The sequence below is a fragment of the Ochotona curzoniae genome, unplaced genomic scaffold (genome assembly GCF_017591425.1).
Source record: "Ochotona curzoniae isolate NIBS_2020 unplaced genomic scaffold, NIBS_Ocur_1.0 contig_1302, whole genome shotgun sequence".
NCBI classification, from domain to species: domain Eukaryota; kingdom Metazoa; phylum Chordata; class Mammalia; order Lagomorpha; family Ochotonidae; genus Ochotona; species Ochotona curzoniae.
In genome coordinates, this window is record NW_024465035.1 from 3,571,136 (window position 1) to 3,596,816 (window position 25,681).

The 25,681-nt window shown below is 51.2% G+C and overlaps 1 protein-coding gene across 1 annotated transcript in view; it reads right to left on the bottom strand.

Annotated features, from left to right (window-relative positions):
- EPHB1 (EPH receptor B1) overlaps positions 1-25,681 on the bottom strand; it is a 348,433-nt gene that overhangs the window by 224,372 nt on the left and 98,380 nt on the right. Inside the window, exon 3 of the mRNA XM_040965142.1 lies at positions 7,476-8,157. Coding sequence (XP_040821076.1) covers positions 7,476-8,157 — 682 coding nt within the window. The remainder of the gene's footprint in view (positions 1-7,475; positions 8,158-25,681) is intronic.

Consider the following 25,681-nt stretch of genomic DNA (forward strand, 5'->3'; position numbering starts at 1 on the left):
GGGAAGAAAAGCCCATTCACCGGTGCCCACACTGGCATGGAAGTGGTGCTGTGTGTGACAGACACAGAAGCCAAGTGCAAGCTCTGCACTCGCCTAATTCCCAGAACGGACAAGTTTTTGCCAAGTCCATGATTTGGCAGAGCCCTTGCATTTTGCATACAGTCTCAACGAGAAGCTCTATCCATCTCGTGCAACGAGCAGATTGTCATTTCCCACTTGAAACACACACGTTGCACTGACCTTATGTCCCCTGTCAAACTGAGGCAGACTCACCAACTTTTAGGGAAAAAGCTTCCTAGCACATGGGTTTGGGACCGTTCTGTTTGTGTACAACGTGTCACGCTATTGGACAACAGACAGGCGAGACCGCTGCCGTCCTGGTACTGCCTCCATCTGGCTCTGCCATCCTCACCTCCAAGAGCATGTGCCTCAGGCTCTGTCACCACCCAGCTTCTTAGGTGCTCCCCTCACCCATCACAGCTGGGAGGTCTTCCCCCACACCACCAGGCAGCATCATTCCTCTTCCCTGATGTTCCATCCCCTTCTGCAATTGTTGTTGCAGTCTGACTTGGTTTTCAGGAGACAGATGGCACAGGGCAGGCAGCAGAGATGCATCTCTGGCCTGGAGCTCTGAGAGGAAGAAAGTGATGTGGGTGGCAGGTGCAGCACCTTCCCTGCAGTTCCCCTTGCCAGTAGAAAGGATCACTGCTCAGACTTCACCCCCAACCAAGAAGTTTCTCACCAGAGGTGAGCTGATGCCAGTCTCACACCCTTGAACCTCTAAAACTAAGGACTATTCAATCTCTTTCTTTCGTAAGAGTCTTGATTCATTATTTTTGTTATGGTAACACAGACAGCTTAAACCACCCAAAGAAATAATGAACAGAGGAACCATCCAGCTCAAATGATCTAAAGAGTAAACTCCAACTGGAGGGAGGAATGGAAAGGTCAGACATGCCAAGACCCTCAAGGAGATGACCAGAGCAGAGTTCCACGGGCCATACCCAAAGACGAGTAATACCAGTCCTGACCACTGATGTATTGGCCTCAGAAGCTCCTGGAATCAGCAGGCTGCTCCAGGCAGAGGCCAGGGACAATCTAGACACCAAAAGGCACATTTCCTTCCATCCCTCTCAATGAACTAAGTCTTACCTTCAGTGGAAAACCTTGCTACCGCTGGGGCTGATCCATGCTGTCGTTGAACTTCCATGAAGCCCAAGGCTCTCTTCGGGACTTCCTTCCCCTCATCAACCTCTCCAGGGACCTGCTATGGCTGAGATGGTCTGCCCATGGCCTCCCTTGCCATCCACACATGAGAGCATAAGTCCAGGACCATCCACAGCTGCTCAGACTCACCCTGCAGCTGGGTGGCTGGGCAGGCACACAACAAGGACAGTTAGGGGTAGCTCCAGAAACCCAAAGCAGACCCCAGCAGACTTCTCAGTACTAGATCACATTTCCGACCCTACCTCCCCAGCATCATCAAGTAGTCCTTGAAACAAAAGTGGGAGAACCAACTGCCTTGCTAGATGATTGATACTCAAGCTCTTAGCCCAGCCAGTAAGGAAAGTGTAGACAGAACAGCTAAAGGCAGAGCATCTCCCCCAGGGAGGGCAAGGTGCCCTTCAATACCACAGCCAGTGCCCCGCCAACCACACAGAACGTGTTTCGGGTGCTTTACCAGTGTTGAAGATGGATCTCTTTGCCCTTCAACATGGGGTCCCTTCCGGCCTCAGGCTGGCCCAGCCAGGGTAGTTACAGCCTTTTAGAAAGTGAATCACCATACTGAAGAACTCTCTCTGGTTGTCTGTCATCTGTCTTGATCTCTTCCTCTGTCCGTGACAGCCCTGGCCTTGGACTTGCCATAGAACACCCAGGCTGTGGTGTTGCGTGACTTTCTCACAAACACACTATTAGACAGAGGTTGGTTATGAGTGAGACCGAGCTACAGTTCAGCCCTCAAGGGCCCATGCTGGAGTCCCACATGCCTGCGGGAGAGCCAGGAAAGGTCCCTAACCTGCCCTCTAACCCTGCTCTGTCAGCATGAAGCCTTTCACTCGGCAAGGTCAAGGTGGCCTGCCCAGACACTGTGACCTATCGGAATGGCTCACAGAAGCACATGGCAGCTCTCAGGAGGCACGCTGCTGCTTCCAAGAGCCCATCAAGAAGATGGTGACTGTAAGGGGCAGCCCTGTGCTGACGTCCAGCTCCAGGGAGCTGTGCCTGGACGCCAGAGAAAGCAGACTCATACCGAGGATTCATGGGAAGATTTGATCCCCTGGAAGACACATGCTGTGTTTGTAAGGATGGCTCATTCCAACAGAGTTTCATCCAAAAGCAGAGGCAAGCCATGGCCTCCTCAGATCTGGCTTCAAATTCTGACTCAAACATTAAGCAGCTGTAGCTTTCCACACTACAGCCCAGAAACACGTTCTGGCAGCCCCTCTCCTTGGAAACATGGGGGCAGTCAGAACAGCACGCTGGAGGTGGGGATGTTCTGAATGGACCCTTCCCCTCCACTCACCAGAGGTCTTGGTGAAGTACACAGTGATACTGGGGCCACCGCTGGACCCCTAGCCTTGTGGTTCTTCCCATACATGGCCTCAGCCATCTCTCTTAACAACACAGCTTTACCAAATCATGGGAGACTGTCAAGGCAAACCTGGGCAGCTCATACACATGGAACGTTGCCCCACCATACTCAGGGTCCCTAGTGCTGACCCAGGGCAGTTGCAAGGGCTTTGTCAACAATGGTGGAACGGGAGTTTTTCCGAGGCAAGAGGGACTGCAGCAAGCACAGTCAGATTTGGAACCCCTGCCACTCCCAGAGCATGGCTCGCTGGCGCCCATGCTGTGGTCGAGCATCCCTCTAGCTTAGCTTGGTGTTGCTCATGTCGGCGTCACAGCCCATTACACTCAGCCAATTACATCTGATTCCTCTCTGGAGGGCACTGGGCCGGGCCACCACAGGAAGCAGAGGAGACCCGGGAGGTTTCTAGATGAAGTAGCCTGTTGGGAAATCTTATTATGAAGCTCATCTTACAGGGCTGCAGTGTTAATGACCCTGGCTTCCCTTGGCCCTCAGCAGAGCTGGTCTCCCTGGGGCTTCAGGGGAGGGCTGTGGCTTTCCTCTTACTCGCCAGCCAATCGCTGAAGGGCAGCATATACATGCATGTGAGCGTATGCGCACACACGTGTACACACACACACATTCTCCCATGAGCTACTGGCCTTCGCTTTCCCTTTCAACATTTCAAGAAGAGATGAGCCCTGGGCTGGGACCTGCAACCCTCTGGGAGATGGAAATAGACCCTGGAATAGGCCTGTTTCCAAGAGAAGGTAAATTAGATGCATTTTTCTCCACCTTAGAATCCGCAGATTTTTCGTCCCAACTCCCCCAGGCTTATAAAATGGCTCATCTCAGCTGCTCAAGTTGACAAAGGCACTGAAACCGCTGAAAGGTTCAAAACGTCCCTTGAGTTTCCAGGCGTGAAGGAATTTACGTGTAGGTAGGAAATTACCAAGAAAAAAAAAAAAAAAACTCTACTTGGAGAGGGGAGAGAGGAGTGAAGAAGCAGCTCCAGAGGAAGAGACGGTCTGCTGGGAGATGGCAGGGAAGTGTCCAGGACAGCACTGTGGAGCTGCCAGGCCTAGCTCAGGGGCTTGGGCCCACATGGGCAGGCAGCCGGACAGATACCAGACAGGGAAGCAGATGTGCCGATAACCGGCCTTCAGCCAGTACTGCGAAAGCTGTGACAATGCCACATGGCTCCCCAGTTACAGGACTTGCATCCTTGGCCCAAGCAGCGACAACAGGAGACCTGTAGGTTTGACCACACCATGTGGTCATCAGTGGCACCCTTGGTGTTCTGAGTAAGCCAGCGGATGATGCACTGTCTTTCCCTGCATCCCCCCACAGTCTTCCTTAAGCTCCCTGTCCCTCCTCCCCTGCCTAGAACCTTCCCTGGATTCCCCCAGCAGGAGTGCAACACCACGTCTAACTGTCCAGCCTTCACAAAGACAGAGCCACTATTCAAGGCAGTGATGCTCTGCACAACATGAGTCAGCAGTGCTATCCATAGTGGTGCAGGGTCAGGGTCAAGGACAGGAGTAGAGAAGAATCAGTTACAGCATTGTCATTGCCATTGTCCCCACCGTGGCTGCAGAGGTAGGTGAGTGAGGCTCCTGGAAACTGCAGGAACTGTGACCAGGTGGAGAAGCCAGGCCCTCAGGGGATACTCAAGAGCAAGAAAGTCCTACAGGGGCACTGTGTGCCAGCTAGGGGCTCACTGTCCACGGCAGCCAGAGGCATCTGTTTGGCAAGCTGCACCATGTCTCAAACAGCTGGGCAAAGAGAACACCTTGCCTGGCTTCTCCCTCGCCAATGTTGTTCCCTCACGCCCAGTCTACTCTCAGCTGGTACAACATTTACCACTTTGCAGCACACAGAGAGGTTGCTGAGAGCCCAGCCTCGGCCTCTACAGGTTCCATGAGCCCTCCTGGAGAGAGCTGCCATAGCCACCCACCTGAGCAGGGAAGGGCACAAGGGGAGACAAATTTAGGATTTTTCACAAATGCATGATACTATGAATGCAGATCTTGCAGCTGGGGTTTGTGAGCCTTTTCTTGCAAGGAATCCTCTCAGAGGGACCTACGGCTGATGCCTTGAGAGTACCTGGCCAAGGCAGCAAGGCCGTCAGCATGCCTCTTCCTAATGGCTCCAGTGTGTGTGCAGAGCCGGAAGGTGGCCTTTAAGCCCAACAGCCCTTCAGAAAGCACGCCAGCCACTCGCTGCACCTCCTAATGCACAGGTTCTGCCCATGGTTTTCTCCCTCCTCGCCTCCCAGCTCCCCTTCTCCCCAGCCTCCCTTCTCACAGCAGGAATGGCTCTAGGCCAGGATGACTCTCCTGCCCAGCTGGGCTGCCTAATTGGTCTCCAGGTGCCTCTGCACCACTGAGCTGCTGGCCGGCCATCACGGTTTTGACAGCAGAGACAAGCGGAAAGCCCTGGAAGCCAGGCTCCCGCCCTGCCTGAGACACCATCCTTCCGGAAAAGGGCAGGTAACCGGAGGCAGGCAGGCTCCTCCTCCCACCTGCCTACAGAACAGACATCGGCAAAGTCCAGAGAAGAAAAGAGAGTGGAGCAACAAGCCAGCATGAACGACAGCAGCCAGGTTCACCCTGCCTCGCCCGGGAACGTGAATTCTCAGGGCTGTGCTGGGCAGCAGTGGCTACTGGAGGGTCTCCATTTCTCGCCCACAAACTTCCTGCCATCTGCCATTCTCACTGCATGCACTGAGAAGTTCACCCCAGGGCTACTATGGTGAATGGGGCATCATGCCCACCCTACAGCATGGCATAATATTCCAAACAGTGACCCTCCTTAGAAGACTCACCATGGGGACCAGTCACTTGTGCCCACACCCACCAAGATGGTCTTGCATGCAATGGGGTCCCCCAAGGCAGAACTCTGTGGGCCCTGGGCCATGTGGTCCAGTTCAGACAGACAGCAGAGTGCAGGAGATACATCTTTATGTTCTTGACAAAGAGGGGAAACAGCAGCCCCCCGGCCCTCTCCCCTGGATCACCGAATCACAGGAACCGCAAGGCCTCCTGAACCTGTACTCACCAAACTCAGCTGCCCCAGGCATCCATTCCCCTCACTTTTCAGATATCAGGGATGCCCACCGAAGCCCAGGACAAGGTCACAGCTGGGTCCAGAGAAGGCAAATAATCCACCTGGATTTTAAACATTGGTCACCCACCTCTGCTGCTGAAAGCCCTTCCAGCTTTACTGACATGGGGTACTGACAGCAGTCAACTCCACCCCCACCCCCGCATCCTCAAAAAGAGAAAGTTCCAATTACCCCACGGAAAGGAAAAGCCTATTCCCGGAGTCCCAATTAAATCAGAACCAATCAATGCTTGCTCTGGCTCCTGCCATTCTGCTCAGGAAATAATGAGAAAAGCATGAGGGTCCGGGCCAGCAAGTGTAGTGTGGTAGCCCTTGGAAGCCCAGAGAAATGGCCTGTGTGCTGCCATAAGCATGCTTGGCAGCTTTTGCACCTGCACATTTAAGAACTCAGTCTGGTGCCCTGGTCCTCACTCTGAACCCCAACAAGTACCAAAGCACCCCCGCCCCTTGCCCTATCAAAGAGATACACTGTGGAACCAGGCTAGGCAGCTAGAAACCTCTCTACACTGACTCATCACCGGGTCCCTCTGCGCAGCACCATAACCAGGAAATTCAATAAGGACGCAAAGACCCAGCCCTGCCTCTCAGCAGGCTTTAGAAATCCCTGGAAGTGTCCAGGGTCTCAGCCATTCCCAGAGCCTACAGGATAGCAGAGCCCATAGGCATGGGTATCCCCATGCAGGCATCTTGCCAGTAGGTGTCCGGGGAGCAGGGAAGTCAAGAGCCAAACAAACACCAGCTGCTCCAGTTCTGAGCAGAGAGCACAGAGGCAGGAGGCTCACAGTGGAGGAAAGGGGGCCCAAAGAAACTCCCAACTCCAAAGCCCCTGGTCCCCCAGCGAATGTCAGGGTCAACATGGAGACCACGGCTGACTTCCTCCCAAGCAAGGCCACTGGCAAAATCCAATCAGGGAAGGCCATCCTCTTCTCTTTGCCACTCCAGGACTCCCGTGTTGTCAACTTACATGACTTAGGTCATACCCAGGTGGTAAGGCCTGCACACGCTCTGGTGACCCTACAACAGACCGAGCCTACAGCCAAGCCAGCACATCAACTCCTCATACACGGTCTCTGGGGCCAATGAGAGCACAGTGGCACCCCTACTGCATCCATGTTGCAAAGTTTCCAATTGCTCTGCATCTTCAGAAGCCAAAGGCAACACAAGACAGGACATAGTCCCTCTCCCCCTTCAACAACTTCAGCTCCTTCCAGGGCTGGCACTGAGCCCCTGGAGAAAGACAGCCAAGCCACAAAGCTTTGAGTTAATGAGCTACATGGTTTCTGTACCAAGCTGAATGCTGTGGGATCTGGACTGAAGTGAACGAAAATATTTTCTAAATTCAGTCACTTCTCCATTACCCTTGAGTGAATTGTCCATGACAACCCAAATTCTCCAAGCTCCAGAGCTTGAGCTTAAGGCTAGATGTAGGAAGTAGGGGTGTGTGTGTGTGTGTGTGTGTGTGTGTGAGAGAGAGAGAGAAAGGGAGAGAGAAAAGGGAGAGAGAGAGAAAGGGGAAAGATTATGTTTGTGTCCTCAAACTAAATATCACTGAGTGGTTATTAAGTGATTTTCCACTGATTATAATTCTCCCCATCTCTTCCTCCCAGCATGAATATGAACAGCCCGGTTGGATACAAGGGGAAATTCACCAGGCCCAGCACAGGGAACAGCAGCTCTGCAGGGCTTTCTCATTAAGCCACCAGCCTCCTTCAGCTCCTGCAGGACCCAGAGCTGAAGGCAGGAGACCTTGCAGGGGCCGCCGAGGGCCATGAGGACTTACCCTTGCACGCCACGCTGTTCTCAGGCTCATAGCCGGGCTTGCAGGTGCAGCGCCCGATGGGCACCATCCACTCCCCATCCCCGTTACAGTAGAGCTTGATGGGCACGTCCACTTCCTCGGCATTGGGGATGCATGTGCCTCGCGCGATGACCAGGGACGTGCTCTCTGCCCCCGTCATAGTCTCCGGGAACACGGCAAAGTTTTGCACAATACTGGGGCACTTTTTAAAGAAGACACGGACAGAAAGCAGAGACATGCAGGCTCCGTAGTCCTGGAAAGCGAGGTAAAAGCCATTCCGAGTGAGAGGCCCGAAGCTCCTGACTTCCGTGTTTACCTTCATTAGCCTCCCGCCAAAGTCCACCTGGGAGAAGCTCTCATCCGCAGCTATGGTGTCAACTTTGAGGTAGGGGGCTTCAGACCAGAAGGCCGACTTCTTGGTGGCGATGACAGAGTCCGTCTCATAGTAGTACAAGTTGAAGGTCTCCTTGCAGGAGCCGGGGACGTTGGGGAGGCTACTGCAGTCCCTCACGGTGAAGCGCATCTCTGCGTAAATGCGGTGGGCGCCGCGACGGTTGATGTAGGTGGTGAGTAGCCAGTTGTTCTGGTTGGGCTCGAAGACGTTGCAGACCTGGTACGTGCGGATGGTGTTCAGGTTCTCATCGTAGCCACTGACTTCTTCCCACTGAACCACGCAGGCCACAAAGACACAAAAAAAGTGGGGGAAGTGAGGAGACAGCAAGAAGCAGAGCAGCTGAAAATCCTGCAGCTGGAAGCCACCGCACCTCAATGCAGTCCAGGTGTTTGACCTGAGAAATGTGTGTCTCCAGCCCTAAGCTGATTTCACAAGCCCCCTTCACCTCTCTGCAGCTCATCCCATCACCGAAGACTTCACACTAGAGCACCCCTTTAACCTGACCCCCAGCTCTCATGCTGTGGTCAAGGCTCAGGACCGCCATGGTGACAAGCTACAGCTGTCAGCAGGTGTGATGGAAGGCCCAGCCTCTATTCTCAACAGCCACTGCATGGACGAGGGCCCCCTGGTGTGACATCACCATCTTGGAAAGCCCCACCTATAAATCCGTTTGCTTTATGATGGTAAACTCTGAAAAGCATCTCTGAAAAGCATGTGAGTGTAAAGTTTTTCCAGATTTCTCAATACACTTCCAGTTTCAACTTTAGTCTCAAACCTCACTCTCCTGCGAAACGCTAGTCAGAGAGCTGCTAAGAGAGACCCTTAATGGAGAACATTAGGCTCCACTGTTGGCAAATTTTACGCAAAGATGCCTCAGAGGGGCATGTCAGGGGGCATCAGTTGGGGAAGGGGAGTAGTTAATGAATTCACCCTGTAACAAGGGCATCCCCCACCACCACCACCTTTAGCAGCCCTGTTGTCCTCGAAGAACACAGTTGGAAGTAATACTTCTCAGTCGTTCCAGCAACTTGGAAAACTCCATATTGTTATCTTCAAGTTTTCTATGAAAGGAGATCCCTCAGTCTGCAATCTGTCCTCCCTGCTCTGCCCCCAAGCCATGTGGTGGTAAGCAGAAAAGAGCTAGAGCAGAAGTACTTGGAATGGCAATGGAAAGCTACCAGAACCTGCAGAAGCTCATCCAATATCAGCATATGGGAATGGGTGGGAAGCAGGGGAAGAGTCTACATGGAAAAGTTCTGTACAAAGGTGAAGAAGAACTGCCAAGGCAGCTATGTCATGCATAGCAGGTTAAAGCCACTGCCCGAAAGGCTGGCCTCCCACACTGTAGCACTGGTCCAAGTCCTGGCTGCTCTACTTCCAATGTGGCTCCCTGCTGATGCACCTGGGAAGGCAGTAGAAGGCAGACCGAGTACTTGTGGCCCTGCCTCCCTAGCAGGAAAGCCAGATGGAGTGCTTTGTTGCACACTATGGCATAGCCCAGCCTAGGCCATTATGGCTCTTCATGGGGTGAGCCCACAGAGAGTGAAGCAAACAGCCACCCATGTTTTGGAGCTCTTAGGATCCTGGTGTCCAGCACTGAGGCTGCTGCCAAGAATGAAAGCTAAGGGTATGTTCTACATGCACAAATCAAATGAGACGAGAAAATATAATAGATGAAGACCTTTACTCCTGTGTAGTTGTGCTCAAGGTAGCCAAATCATATCCCTTTGTTCAAACACTGAATTCATTGTTCATGATACATAGTACAGAGCTTCCACAGATGAACCTGATTCTTCACGAAAGGAACTAGAACCCAATTGTGAGTATAAGGAAAACACATTACAACAGTGGAGGCAGGAGGACAGAGGCGGCTGCCCTTTAAGCTGGAGCAAGGACATGTGTGAGCAAGGTGCACCGCTGAGCAAGGGAAGCTCGGGCCTGCCACCTGCAGACCTGCGAGAGGACCTCCTTCATGCCACTCCCAAGGACACACCTGACCTGTCATTTAGCTAGGCCTTCAGGCAGCTGCTCCTGTCAGCATTTCCAGAGAGCCTGTTCCCTCCTCACCCTGACGTCAAAGCTTCCTGCATGATCTCTGGGCAAGTTCAACGGCAGGCACACGGGCCATCCTGCTTCCTGCCCACAAAGCGCTTGATCCCGGATCACCATCACAGTCCCTCACGGCTCTCCCTGCTTTACCTGACCTGCTGTGATGGCCACAGACTAGTCTGTTTCCACTTCCAGGAGCACTCCCCCACTGCACCTTCCACCTCGCACCCTTCGTGTTCTGTGCCTGAGCGATTCCAACTCTGGGAAACAGCTGGCTGCCAGGGTACGCTCCCCAGACCCAGCTGGCACCCCACTTTGTGCTTTTGCATTACTGGGGTCCCGCTATAAGAACAGACTTCCTGGAAGCAGGGCAATCCCCTGTGACATTCTGCCTGCATCGTAGCTTCCACCCAGGCCTTGTGCAGCACACTGTGCTCCGCAGGGCACCAGGGGCTCTGCTCCCAAGCCTCCACCTCAGGAGCCCCAGGGAAATGAGATCTCAATTCTATGTGGCTTGTGGAGAACATAAATTCCCGCTGTCACACCTCTCCTGCAAGTTGCTTAATTTCTTATTGATTCTCTAAATGTAAAGGGACTACACTTTCTTCCTTCTTCAAGACAGGGCAATGTTCTATTGAAATGCATGTGCCCAGGCTCCGTTCTGCCTGCCTGGGTTTTGCAGGGACCAGAAAGCAAAGCAAAGAAGTGGCCAACAGTGTTTCCCATTGGAAATGCAGCACGCCCTCCCTTCCTGAAGCTGTGTACAGCCATATTTTCCAAGCTGACCCTGTGACTTCTGACTGGGGGACTGGCTTTTCTGCACTTGTTTAAACACAGCAGATCTCCTGGAACCAGCGTTCCAGCTGAGACTGGACACAAACATAAGGCCTCTGGGCTGAGGATGGGTGGTGAAGCTCAGAGGCAGAACCACCCACGACTAAACGCGAGTCTGTCAGCCGCCACTCCCGGACAGGAAACTCATCCTGTGAGCAATCGTCTGCCCAGGAAATACATACGACAAGCATTTCCACTCGCCGAGCTGCCACACAGAGAACATTCATCTCCGCAAATGACACTGATGAGTATTACAAGACCCATCGCAGGTAATTGTTTCCAGCATTAACCTCTCCGAGCCTCAGTTTTCTCATCTGTAAAATGAGGAATCATCCTGGCTGACCTCGAGCCGTTAAAATTCTACAGACCTAATTGATTCTGTGACAGCTCCTCGGGGAGCGATCAAAGCAAATTAGGGGGAGTGCAGCTGTGTATTCAAAGGGAAGGAGGTGGAAGAAAGGAAAAGAGCTTCCTGGTATTCACAGAAGACTGTCACAGCGTCTCTCGCATTTAGCCACCCTGTCACCCCCAGCCCCATTTTCCTGCCTCTCCCGTGAGCAGGTGCTACTCTAGCAGGAGAATACAGTGATGGGGTGGGCCAGGAGAGATGGAAGCGTTCTTCTGAGCACATGGCTGCTGGGGTGGGGCTGTCAAGAAAAAGAAGATGGGGGTTGACGGGATGAGGGTGGACGGCACTGCCAGCAGGGAGGGACACGCACTGTCATTCATTGATGATGCTCAGAATCAGCCTCAGCACTTTAGGGCTCAACCTCCCTCATTCGTCAGCCAGAAGGTAGTTAGGGCACCCCAGATCTATGCTAGGCATTCTACTAACCACCAGGGATACCGCACTGGGAAGCTTGTAATCCCTAATTAGAACATGGTGATTAAAGTCACTAGACATCCGCAGCCGTGCTTATCACGGCAATGGGAGGCAAAGAGAAGGGGTGTACCTGCTACCCAGAACATGCCGGGAGGGACAGAGTACACGTGTCCATGGGCAGCAAGTGCAAAGGGCCTGTGGCGGGAAAAGTCAGGAATATGACTGAGAGGGAGAGAGGGAGTGAGGGCAGGAGTCTGGATTTCAGTCTGATGACTCCTTGGGAGGACAAACATGGGCCGACAGACACCAGGCAGGAGAGCAGCTGGAGCTCACTGGGCAGGAAGTCACTGCAGTGGTCCAGGTAGGAGGCTGTGGTGGATTGGACCAGACTGGTGGGAGGTGCAAAGACACTTTGGGCAAGCAGCTCCAGGCACTCTCTGAGCACAGTGAGGGGGAAGCTGCCCAGACCTTGGGGCCGTGCGTCCCCTCAACACTCCTTCCAGCCAGGCTTCCAGCTTCCCAGACCTTGGGAATGCTGATTCCCCAACATAAGCTCCCTCCCCTCCCTTTCTTGATCAGCCTTGAGCATACTTCCCTAGGGCAGCCCAGCTTCCTGCTCAGGGACAGACCCTTGGACCCAAAGCCTGAGCTGGCAGGTGCACACTGTCTGCCCCCAAGTCGGCTTCCTGCAGATCAGCTCTATTCAACAGCCCTTCCACTTCTAGGCATCTGACAAATTGCCTCCTGTGCTCCTCCCGGTAATTATCTCCTCCCATTAGGAACAACAGCTAAACCCCAGAACTGGCTTATCAGATTGGCAAAAAATTAAACAGATATAATATCAAGGCTTGGAAACAATGTGGGGGAAAGGGCACCAGTGCCCAAGTCTATGGATGGAAGTGTGAGGCCAACCCCGTGGTTTCCCTCAACAGGGAAATGTGGGCCAAAACTCAAAGCAATGGGCAAAGGCAAATCATTTTTAAAAATTGTTGTGATAACTGGGTAGCTCTCTGGCAAAATCAGAACTGCATCCACACATCACACCTGACCAGGGTAAATTCCCAGTGAGTCAAAGATTCAAGCATTAAAAATGAACCCTAAAAATTACTAGAGAAGCCATGGAGACAATCTGTTACACTGATTGTGACATTTAATCCAGAAGCCATAAGCTGATAGATCCAGGGACCAGCATGTGGCACAGCAGTTTAAGCCAGATTAAGCTGACACCCCAAAGAAAGGCAGGCTCAAGTCCTGGCTGCTCCACTTCCAACCCAGCTCCCTGCTAATGTGCCTGGGAAAGCAGCAGGAGATGGTCCACCCACACAGGGGACTCGGATGGAGTTCCAGCCTCCCGGGTCAGGCCTGGTCCTGCACCTTTTGCTGTGGTTATTTGAGTGGTGAACCAACAAATGAAACACCACTCTCTGTCTTTCCCTCTCCTCTCGTCACTTTGCCTTTCAAATAAATGAACAAATCTACTTAAAAATGAACAGAATGATGAATTCAGCTCTATACATGGCCTGTCAGCAACAGACAGAAGCAGAGTAAAAACACATAGAGAAGTTTAATGAAAAAAAGTATTTTAACTTGTTATAGATAAAATCTCAATTTCCTTAATAAAAGAGAATCTATAATAAAATAGAATGGAAAAAAGATAAACTGCTCACTGTTAAAGAAACAGATACAGTTTGTCAATGTAGAAAAATGGTTAATATTCCTGATTATGATAAAAATGATAATTAGTCATGCTGTGAAACTTAGAGTGGTCAAAGAATAGCATTTATTATTACACTGTTGGATACAGTGTGGGAGATAAAAATTCTGATGTATAGCTGAATAGAGAGTGCACTGAAATAATTTCTATGGAAATTGTTTTATTTCTCAAGATCACCACAGTGGATACACTTGACCCAACAGTCTCACTCAGAGGATGTCCCTTCAGCTACAGTTCAAAATATGCAGTCAGGTACACACAAAGTTATTCAATGTAGTCACCACCAGCTCAAGAGCTTCCTTCAGGCCCAACACACCTGGAAACGGTGAGGCCTTAGGGGAACAGACGATGGCAACGATGCAGGGTGATTCTCAGAGTTTTCTGGGAGCTTTGCACTGTAATGGTGGAAGAAGTGCCATTTGCTGAGATTGAAATTTTCAGCAATGGGGACTCAGTCTGAAATGATTTCAGAAAAACAGATCTGACATCTTTCCTGGGCATCTTTACTGGTGGAGTGGGTTTCCTGCTTGCAGCATGCTGGTCTGACTATGGCTGGAAGGCTCTACTGGATTCTTCAACATGGTCCCCAAGGCCTTTTGTACCTGCCCATCCAGTGGTGACCACAAGAATGAAACAATGAAGTGCTGTTATGTACGCACCATGGATGTGCCTCTGAAAGATACTAAGCAAAGGAAGCTGTGTGACGCATGGTGTACACACACCGAATGTTCAGAAGAGGCAAACACGAGACAGGAACATTGTCCAGAGCTGGGGGCAGGATAGGGAGGGTGACAACAAATGGACATAAGAGAGATGAAGAGAACCTTCTGAATGGGATTGTGGTGATGGTTACAGCCAATTTACTAAAAATCATTGAACCACATTCTTAAAAATGTGTCAACCGACAGCAGGTAAATAATACTTAAATACAGCTTTTAAAAAAAAAGAGCAACAAACAAAACAAAACAAAACAAAATCTTTACCATTTAGTTCAGTTTGAACGTCTTCAACCCCTTTCAGTGTCGACCTGGCCTGTCATAGTTTGGATGTCATGGAAACTTCATGCCCCCGTGCCATCCCCTATACCAATGACGTCCTTCTCATCCTTCTAGGGTGCCAGGTAGCCACACAATCAAGTTTGTTTGTGGATGAACAAATGAGGCCTAAGCTGGGACAGAGGTGGCACCCAGAGAGGGACAGGTGGCCAAGGAAGAATCCCTAACACTGAGTGTGACAGTGTGAGAGGTAGCATGAAGGTAGTCCAAAGACAGGATGCCATGCCAGGGACACTGAATTTTTAGTCCAAAAGCAGCCATGATTTCTTACATAACCAACTCATTGCCACACTGTGTGCTTCTTTCTAGAAAAATATTCCTCCTATCTGGCCTCTCAAGACCCCAGGACCAAACCCAGTGCAACAGTCTAACAGCTAAAGTCCACACCTTGAATGCACTGGGATCCCATATAGGCACTGGTTCTAATCCCGACAGCCCTGTTTCCCATCCAGCTTCCTACTTGTGGCCTGGGAAAACAGTCAACGACGGCTCAAAGCCTTGGAACTCTGCAACTGCATGGGAAACCCAGAAGAGGCTCCTGGTTCCTGAGTTCAGATTGGCGCAACTGGCCATTGTGGTCACTTGGGCAGTGAATCAACTAACGGAAGATCTTCCTCTCTGTCTCTCCACCTCTCCATATCTCTGACTTTGCAATTAAAATAAGTAAGTCTTTAAAAAACAAAAAAGGCACCAGGACCACTGCTAGGGGCTGCGATTAACTTCACTCCAGGACTAAGGCCCCAGTCTGCTGTTTGGTCAGAATCCTGGGAATGGGCCAGGCAGGGACACCAAGGGCCCAAGCCTAGGCCACCCTTTTACTTCTCTACACATGGAAACCAGGCCTCCTTCTGCCTCTTGATATTGCTAACACTTGATTTGCTAACTGTAGTGTAGCACGCTGTAGCTTAGCTGCCACCTGCACTGCCAGATTCCCACAAGGGCTCCAGCTCATGCCTTGGGTGTTCCACTTTCAAGCCATGCCATGATAATGGCCTGAGAAAGGCAGTGGAAGAAGGCCCAAGTTTTCAGTCACTTTCACCCATGTGGAAAACCTGGAAGAAGCTCCTGGCTCCTGGCTCCAGCCTGGCCCAGTGCTGACCCTTGCCGCCCCTGGGGGATGAGCCAGTGGCTGGAAGATATCTCTCCCTCTTTCTGTAACTCTGTCAAATAAATAAATCTTTACAAAAAAATATATACTTTCTGAATCTGTCCCATCCTCATCCTGGAAGAATGACTGCAAAGACTCAGAGCCAGAGAACAGCAGGCACAGCCAGAAGCCATTGTAGATGATGCTGACCAAGACCTTTTGTCAATCAACAGGCAGACCGAGGTCCAGAGATGTTCAATGGCTAGCCCAAAGCCAGAGAGCTGGTCCATGGCAGGGCCAACCCTTTCCTGCTGTTTCTGCCATGATTTCTTCATAATTTCCCAGCTTATATTCCGCTACTGCTTCTCTGAATGCTTAAGCCCTGATTGAGTTTATTCCACACAATTTAGCATTGGATAACACACACTCTGAACTGTTCTTTAATTGCTCCGTAACTGCGACTTTGGTTTCTGCTACCAGCCTGTGAGCTCCTTGAGGACAGGGAACTGTGTGTTTTGACTGCTTTATTAATTCATTCCAACAAGTGAAATTTCTCACGCAATTAGCGTCACAACACTGGTACAAGGCAATACACTTCCTTCAGTCAAGCCTCCATCATCGGTGAATTTGTGTCTCATTTATTTTTATCTTGAAGAATGACCATCAACATATAAGGCTTCGGTCACCACGGGCTACATCAACTTAACCTCACCTCTCCCTCCCTGGCTATTTTACCAGATGCCTCCAGAGGAAGACAAGGAATTTGAAGGCCTGCTGCACCTCACTTCTGCCTGACCACCCAGTTCCTTCCCCATGCTGGATGTCTAGGATGCAGTCCCCTCCATGCCCTCTTCCTTTGTTCTGCTCCCCTTCACACAGGATTAGCTACCATGTCCTTTGTGCTTCTCTTCCCAGTTCTCCCTCTCCTTTCCCCATTAACTTCTGTTCCCTCTGTGGTGACTCTCCCAACAAGGCTTCTTAACTTCTGCCTCTCCACGTTCCTATATACAAATCTACCTCTCCCGTGTGGACCTGCCCCTAGGAGGCTGCGACTAAGTATGAATACCTATCCATATTTCCAGTACCTAGCCTTAAATATTGCTGCAAGACTGAAGTTATGAGCACGGCTCTGATCTGTTCCTTAACCTCTCTGTTTCCTCAGCCCCCTGGTCCTTCACTGGAGATTTCTTGCAGGCCACCAGATAAGCCTGTCTGCGAAAAGAAAAAATAAATCAGCCTTGCATGACCTACAGAATATTAACAGCCTTTGAAAGGGCAGCATTATTGATGCAAATAGATCCCCTGTCCTTGAGATAAGCACAATAAAGAAAACAGTGACAGACATAAGAAATACTTATTCAGGTCTTCAGACCAGGACTTTGATGTATGGGAAAGACACTTCTAGGTTTGCCCCAAATCTACCTTTGCTAAGTCTTGTTATAGGACACCAAACTCCTGGGTCTGTTCCCCTGGTGGCCCAGAGTGCCTGTGCAATGTGGATGGTGCCCCTCTAGGAAGCCTGGCTCCTGGGTCTGCTCCCCTGGTGGCCCAGAGTGCCTGTGCAATGTGGATGGAGCCCACGCACAGTTGCAGCCTGGCTACTGGCTGCTAGGGTGAATCAGTATGTGTAGGCATGTGCAAACGTGCGTGTGGGAGAAGTGGGCTATCAGATCTCATGTGTCTCTAAGAACTGGGCCCTCTTCGTGGGCTACACTTACAGGTGCATCCACACAGCCTTCCTCAGCTCCAAAGGTGGGTTTGCATCTCAGAAGTAGATGAAGGTCATTTGGAATCAAAGAGTTGATGAATGAGATGGATAAAGCAGGCTAAGAAATAGCACTGACTGATCAACAGTGAAGTGCCAAGATTTGGGCTAATTTGACTAGGAGGCTGTGCCAAGAATTCTGAGGAGGCAGGGAAGGGGTTTCGATAACTGCCCCATGTCTGGACTGCTGCAACGTTTCTACCTCCTACAGTGACCAACGGCAACCAGGATGCTGTGCCACCGCAGCCTCCAAGGGTGGGCCTGGTGGGAAGGCCACGTCCTGTGAATGCTGCGTTCAAGGTGGGAAGACAGTCATTCAAAGTGGCTGCTGGACTTCCAGTAAACTAAGATAACAGCTACCTGGATTTGCTACAAACCCAGTTCACTTCATTCATTTTTAAAAATATATTATTTATTTGAGAGACAGAAAAGGAGAGACAATAAAAGAGAGAAACAAACTCGGAGCTGGGCTTGGCAAAGGCCAAGAGGCAGAAACACCAAGCAAGTCTCCCACAGGTGGCAGGAATCCAGGAACTTCAGTGTGGGACCCAGGAACCTTAACCATGAGGCCAAAAAGCTACTTTTACATTTATATTTCAATACCAGTTTCTCATAACTCTAAAGTGCTCCTATTCCACAGTTGATAGATGTGAGCAAATATCATTACCATGATGACCACTCTTGAGTCATGATAAGCTAACATCTGAAAAACGTCATTCTCTATCCAAAGGACTTAGCATAAACCCACAGGACTCTGGGTGCTGGTGTTGGAGCAATGAATGAAGTGGCCTGACACACTAATAGTGTGACCCAGAGGCAAATGGAGAAGCCAGGGATTTTAAGGAGCGCAGGGGACAGTATCAATGGGCAACAAGGCTGTCAGGGAAGGCATCCCGTTGAGCAGAGATCTGAATGGCACGCATGCAACAGGCTGAAGGGGATCTAAGACAGCGGACTTCCAGGCACAGGGAGCCACAAGAACTAACTCTCCAGGAGGGGCCGCCAGGGAGAGCCTTGAGCAGCCTGGAAGAAGCTGGCATGGCTGCAGAAAAACAAAAAGCAAGGGTAAAGTGGAAGGACAGGAGGCCACTGAGGTGCCCAGGGGGACCCCACCTCCGCCAGAGACAACTTCCTGAGTTTCCTCACCTCCAGAAAGCCTTGATAACCTTACAGGGTGCTGCCAGCACCGGAAGATCCTGGCAGAAACTCATCCACATCGTGCCTGCACAGGACAGCTGTTTAGGAGCTCCAATGACTGTCATTACTGTCACACCCATCTTCATCAGGACCACGTTCTCCTTGAGCCACTTGAGCTGACTCACCGGGTGTGGCAACCATCTCAAGCTTCAATAACTAACCCTACCCTGTGGTCAGCAGAATGCCAGCACAGATAGACCAAACTCCTTCTCCTTGTAGACCCATGTGGATGGTCAGCAGCCCACTTCTGTTCCCCATTGGTTTACTGGGAGTTCACCAGGTGCAGGCTATCCCTGACCACCATCAGCCACCAATTCTCACCACCAGAGACACGGCTGGACTTGGCATACAGGTTTTGGGCCCATTCAGCTGTGTGCACCTGGTTATAGCTGCTGCAATTAGAAGCTGCCACTACTACAGAGGAAGGTCCTGTTGGGATTCTGCTGGAGCCCACTTGGGCTGAGCAGAATCTCACAAGAGGCCAGAAATCTTGAGGGTTGCAAAGGGTTCAGTGCTGGGTTCGAACTGTTCGTCACCAAGCTTCCTCATTGCTCAGTCTGGAGCCCAAAGACAAAACTATAGACAGGAGACCAAGCCTGAAAGGGCTCAGATATAACACAAGCTGGAGGGCTAATTGAAATGCAAAACACAGTCCATGGGGTGTAAACTCCTACAAGCCCAGCGGGAGCTATCACTTAGTTTACCAACCAACCAAGGCAGCACTGACTCAATGGCTCCCTGGAGAACTTCAACACCAGCTCACCTCCCAGATGTACGTGTGTGTGAGGAAACCCACGGCCTCCCATTCATGGCCATGCTCCCACGGGATGTGCTACAGAGAGGGGTGGCCACGTCAGAGTGCACGACTCCTGAATGCCCAGCATCTTGGCAGCACTTCCACCACACAGGAGCACCAAGCAACGAATGCCCTGAGCTACGGATTCATGACAAGGACATACTCCATGGGACACTCAAGAGCACGTGCCTAGGGGCAAGAGATACAATGAGAATATTGTAGACTTTCCAAGACCAAAGCTCCATGAAATCCTATTGGACACATGGATGGTGGAGAAGGGCAGGAAATGTGGCAAATAGGTGGAATACAGCCAAAGGTCAGGAAGGACAGTTCTAAGCTTAACAGAAAAAGACAGGGTTAAGGAGCATGGCTAGAATCCTGCCAAACTCAGAACCAAGAGCATGGTCACCCCAACAACAGCAAGACGGTTACCTCTCCAGGCACTCAAGTAAGCCAGACCCAGATGCAAGCCTTTAAACTTTGGTAAGCCTCAGTTATCTCTGTAATCTAGGGAGCACTTAGCTGGCAAGGTGGGTGTGAGGATCAGACATGAGCTGAAGCTGCAAGCTACTTAACCCCACAGAGTGCCTCTAAACAGGTCAGCTACAGTGGCTCTTGGCCCTCTAAGACACTTGCTCTTCTACTCTTTCCTTGAAAGGTGGACAACGATGCAGATAACCCACAGCCCCCTCTGCTACCTCTCTGTCCACCCCTGTGCGTGCCTGTGTGTCTCTCCCTGTGTGTGCCTGTCTTGGAGGCTGCGTGAGCCCACAGGGAGTACCCCTCACTGCACAGAGATCCTCGCACTGATCAAAGTCCCACTACTAGAGAGTGAGTCTGCAGCTTGTGGTCCAGACAGCACACTTCTCGCAGGCTGGCACATGTCAGCCCGGGTCCCTGCCAGCATGCCAAGGAGTCAGTGCAGTCTTGTGTCCCAGGACGGCGCTCCTCATCCACAGCCCCTAGGCCACTGGAACCTCCACAGTCGGCACAGCACTGTGTGCCAGGCCTGGCCTGGAGTGGGGTCCTCAGCCTGCATGACAGCTGCTGCTGCTGTTGACACTGCAACAGTGACAAAATCATCCTTCTGACAAGATCCCTTTAAATAATTCACAGGGAGCTAGGGATTAAGACACCATTTCTCTCTGTCTCTGTGGAGATTTCAAACACCTCCAGCTGGGGTATTTAAAAAACATATAATGGGCTGCCCCTCTTGGGCCTCCCCTCCCTCTCTCCTCCTCTTTCCCATTTCCCAAACTCAATCCCCCCACCCACCAGCCAGCCCTACAACAAGGAGGTCCAGAAAACAAGAAAGGGGAGGCGGGAAGCGGGGTGGGGTAGGGAAGGAGGGAACCAGTGCTTGGCTGGTCACTATAGCAACGGTGGCAGCGTATTGAGCTGCCATTATCCCAATGCCTCACACATGTGATTATCTTAAGCTGTCGACTGAATGTGGATCTCACTGCTGCCCAACATGGCCTTGTGGAACAAGGCAGGGGCGGGAGCTGCAGGCTCCAGGCCCCAGCTGTCTAACACTGCTCTGCCCAGGCTATGGGCTCCCAGGAAGGACCACAGGAGAGACGGATGGCATTTCCTGGGGCCACTAGAGCTCAGAAGCACAGCCCAGGCCAGCTTGAGGCTGGACTACCACAGTGGGCTGCAGGCCCAGGAAAAGCGGGCTTCTCATTTTTCAGGAACCTAATAAGTTGGGGCTGTCCTGGAGACAGGCAGGAAGGAAGAGCTCCTGGCTTCATTCCAATTCTCAGCAAAAAGCAATTCCCAGGAAACTGAACTTGGAAACGCCCACACCCTGCTGACCTGCCATCCCACACTGCCCAACTCCAATGGAGTGAGAAAACAAGAGCTGTGTGTGACCCACCTCAGGAAGTACAGCTGTTGAAGCTCGGCTCTGGGAAGCCTGTGGGAGTATTCTTGCCTCACTGAAGACCCCTCATTGCTCTGCCCCCTGTACATGGCTCCTGCCCCTACCTGGACCAGCCCCCAGGCTCACCCACAATCCTTAAATAACTGGTCAGCTCTCTACTAAAAGTGCTCCAGGTTGTCTAGTGGTCCCTTTAAAATTCAGCTCCCACATGAAGCCCATCCTGGCAAATATGCTCAAGCCAGCACCACACACAGCAGGGCCATTATCACCTCTGGCATTCCCCTGGGCTGCTCAGAGTCCCTGAGATCAGGCTGGCCATTCTAGATCTGCATCCTGTGCCCTGTGCAGATGTGGTCTGCCTGAAGAACTGCCCACCTGATGGGCTCTCCCATCATTGGTCACACCACTAATTGCTCACATCTGTGTAAGAATGATGGCCATGATCACTGGCCACACTGGCTCAAAGGCAGAGCCATCCAGTAAGTCAGAAGGTTGACTCCTGTGGTCTGTCCTGTGGGACACTGGGAAGTATACTGGGCACTTCTAAGCCCAGCAGAAGCAGGGGACATGGGATGTGACAGTGCAAACAGAGCACAGGTGCACTGCCATGCAGCCCCCAGCCCCCTGAGCACCATTCACTGGCCCGTATGGAAACCATGTGCCTCTCCTCATTGCCCACCTATTTTCTGGTTTCTCAGTGACTGATGGATCTGAGGTTCCTTCCTCACACTCCTCTGGGGGCTGAGGTTTAGCAGTGAGCTTGGCCATCTATCTGGCCCATCAGCGCCAGCAATACCCTCTGATATACAAGGATTGCTGGGTACAGTGGGCGAGCCGGCCCCTCTGTCGTGGGGTCCTGGTGAGAGGTCCTCTGTCCTGGTGAGAGGTTGGAGAAGTGAGTCAAGTGAGGTTCCAGGCGTGGCCCAGTCAGCGCTTCAGCCATGGTGAACGGGAGCAGTGGTCATTATGAAGAATAATCACACCACTGCTAATGACAGGGCGTAGCCTCTGCCGGCCACAACCGTGCAGAACTGCCGGAATGTTGATCCTGCGTGCGCTGGGGCTCTCCTCCTCTGCCCCCACCCTCAACTCCTGCAAGTTGGCAAGCTGAGCCTCAGACTCAAGAGCCACTGCTTACCCCAGAGCCAGTCCCAGCAAGTGAGCCTTGCATAATGAAGGGAAATGCAATCCTTCTAGGCACTTACACTACAGAGTGCCAAGACAGAATACAGGCTCAGAGACATAAAACTTGGCAGAAACAGGAATCGAACCAACGACATCCAGTTCCACATCCTGGGCTTGCTGCTTTGTGAGACCAAAAGTACACAGTGTAGCATTTAAGCCAAACTATTCCCACCCTTGGGAATGGAATGAGAGCAAGGGCACAAGTGTCCCTGAAGGCCTGCCTTGCTTGCACAGAAGCCAAGTTTGTGTCCAGACCCGGGGGCCAGGTCTCTGCAGTCATATCCAATAGGAGATTAACTGTCCTGTATGATGCTGCTCACCTGTACTATGCTAGCCTCTGCACACTCAGGCCCATGAAACAGGTCTCAGATAAGAGCCCCAAGAGACAGAACCGCCCAGCAGGGAGCCCAGCGGCTCAAGGGGCTCCAGTCGCCTTCCCTGCAGACCCTGGCACCGTCAGGCAGCCCTCCCCAAGGCCACTAGGGCCTTGGCCAGAGCAGCAGGGGACTGTCCCAGAGGAAGCTCCGCCTCCTGGCTCTTGTCCTGGCCCCCACGTGTCTGTATCTCACTGTCTCTGTCAGGCGGGTGATTTTAAATTTCCATTCCTAAAAGACGCGTATTATATTAAAAAAAAAAAATGTTTTAAGTGCCTCGGGGTGTTTTGTTCCTCGTTGCTTCATAAAAGTGACATTAATAGCCAGGGAAGAGCTCTGCGGAGTGCAATTACAGAGGATGTTTCAGGTATGAAAGCTGTTTTGAGCCTGCTAATGTTTCCTAATTACAGGCCTTTCGGTAGAGAGAGAAAAAGATAAAGAGTGGGTGGGAGGCACGGTAGGGAGCTCCAACTTTGCTCGGTTTACCTGAAGAGGGAAGGCAAGTGGGGAGGCAGCCATGGCCAGCAGCCAAGGGGAAGGTCAGAGGCCCAGCAGCAGGGCGGCAGCCGGCATTTCTCCTTTGAGGAAGTGCCACTATTTGCTGGAAAGGAAACCTCCCAGGTCTGGTGCCATGGGAATAAAGCCCTTCCATGGCCCAAGCCTGCAAGGGGGCCATGGCAGCTCACCCTGGTGGTGGCTTTTGAAGGATACCCTCAGCAGACAGGCCACGAGAGCGTGGAGCTGGCAGCAGCCACAAGACTTCAGGGTATCAGCCAGCTGCTCGGTGCCTCGTAAGGACTAACGTGTGCCTAGTAATAATTCACTGAAGGCCTGTCTTCTGGCTTAGCATCTACTCATTCTCAGATACCTGAATCTCCACTCCCTCTGGACAATGAATCCCACTTGCCTTCCTGGTTTCCCAATAGGCTCTGCACAATAAAGGGACAAGCGTGGAATCCTACAGTCTGCCCCTACGACAAGCACGCTGCATCTCCTGGGCACCCTGGCCCAGGGTGGTCATGGGATTCCAGCTAAGCCAATCAGGCCTTAGCAGAGCTAACTCCAGAGTTTCTGCTTGAAGGGCCAAGAGGAGGCATTTGTTCCTCCTTGGTATTTGTGGAGGGAAACAGCTATAAAGGCTGGAGCTTCTGCAGTCATCTTGTTGCCAAGGGGGCTGCCACTGCATGAAAACAACACCATGGAGGTAAAAAGAAAAGAAAGGGGGTTGGAAAGCAGGGAGACCAGTGCAGGGGGTAGAAGGAGTGATTGGTTCTTGGGATCTGGGCAAGCACAGACAGAAAGTATGACCAACACCACCCCCTTTGCCCTCCTGGCCCCCAGCTTATACGAAACTGAAATATGTGAAATTCCATTCACAAAATTATTGCACTCAGAGCTAAATTTCTCTTGATTTGCCCAATTTAGTTCAGGCTTTTCTGTCTTAATTAGCATGATTGAATCTTCAAAGGAAGAAAAGATTCAGCCCTCCAGAGGGTCACCAATGGCAGCGTTTCCCAAGAACTTCAACCCGCGTGGTCTTACGTGTGACAGGTTCTGCGCCCATCTCACTCTGCAGAGGAGGAAACTGAGACTGCGAGAGCCTGCAGGGAGCCCCAGTCTGAAGGCAACTGGTTTATCTGATGCCAAGGGCTTCAGCCTGAGCTTGGGATTCCACAGTTCAATTGTAATTGATTTCACTTGGCCTTGGAACAGATGTGCTGTTGGATTACCCTCCAGGCTGTACTCGCTCCTTTCCCGGAAGATGGGCAGTTGGTCAGGGCGCCGAGAGGGTCAGATAGGGTAAAGGACACAGCCAGAAGCTCCAGGCAGGCCAGCTGGTCCACACACCACCACCCACACAAAGTGCCAAGCAGGCCTGCACTCACGGACCTGTGCCTCAGGTGGGTGTTCATTTGTCAGACGAGGACACGGCTTCCTAGCAGAACCCCGTCTGGCAGCCCCCGACTCAACCCAGCCATCCTCTGCCTCAGACAACCTCCCAGTCCTCGAGAAGCTGCCTACAAACACCAGGAAGAGATGAGCTCATCTCACTTCACATGCACACATCATGGGCTTAGATGCACACACACACACACACCATTGCATATACACACAGCACATATGGGCACACACACTTCATGGGCTTGAGATGCACACGCATTCCATATAAACACAGAACATGTGTGCGCACACACGTATACACACATGTGGGGGTAATTTAAAAGTTTATGGCAAACGGAATTAAAATAGATGTTGGTTTGGCCGCAAAGTTATTTTGAAATTCATACCTAGAGTATCTTCAAAAAATTCACGTTGAATTTATATTATGAATTTACATTATGCACAAACTTTAAATTAATTGACCTAAAGCCAAGTTGTTTTTCAATTCTGTTTTCCATGAAACTTGACATTTTTATATGTATATGCATATCACACACAGATATTCAGTTATGCGTGGGCAAATGTACCTATTTACTCAAAGATACCATAGAAGCATACATAACTGCAAACAGACAATTACAAGGGTATTTTTAAAGGCTTATAGAAAATGCATATTCTGAAAAGTTATGCCTGGATTTCAATTTTTGCACCAAAATCAACTTATCTGTTAGTTTCACTTGCCCAGGAACTTTTTGAAGCTCGCTTGTACCCATATTTTAATATATACATACACATGTAACTATAAACATATCACACATAAACACATACACAAACACACAAATGTGGGCATCTGCCCATTTGTAGACACACACATACTCAGACATACAGACACAGAACGAATGAATAGCCATACGCACATACACGAACACAGAGAGAGAGACATAGACACTCATCTCTGGGCATACATGCATAGACATACATCCTAACACACACATGGGCACAAAGAGAAACACATACAGACACACACACATGAACACAGAGAGACAGACACACAGAGAGACTTGCACGCACACACACACACACACACTGTAAGCACAGCTGATTCATTTCATGGTCATCGACTCAGGTCTTGCACTCCTGTTCACATAC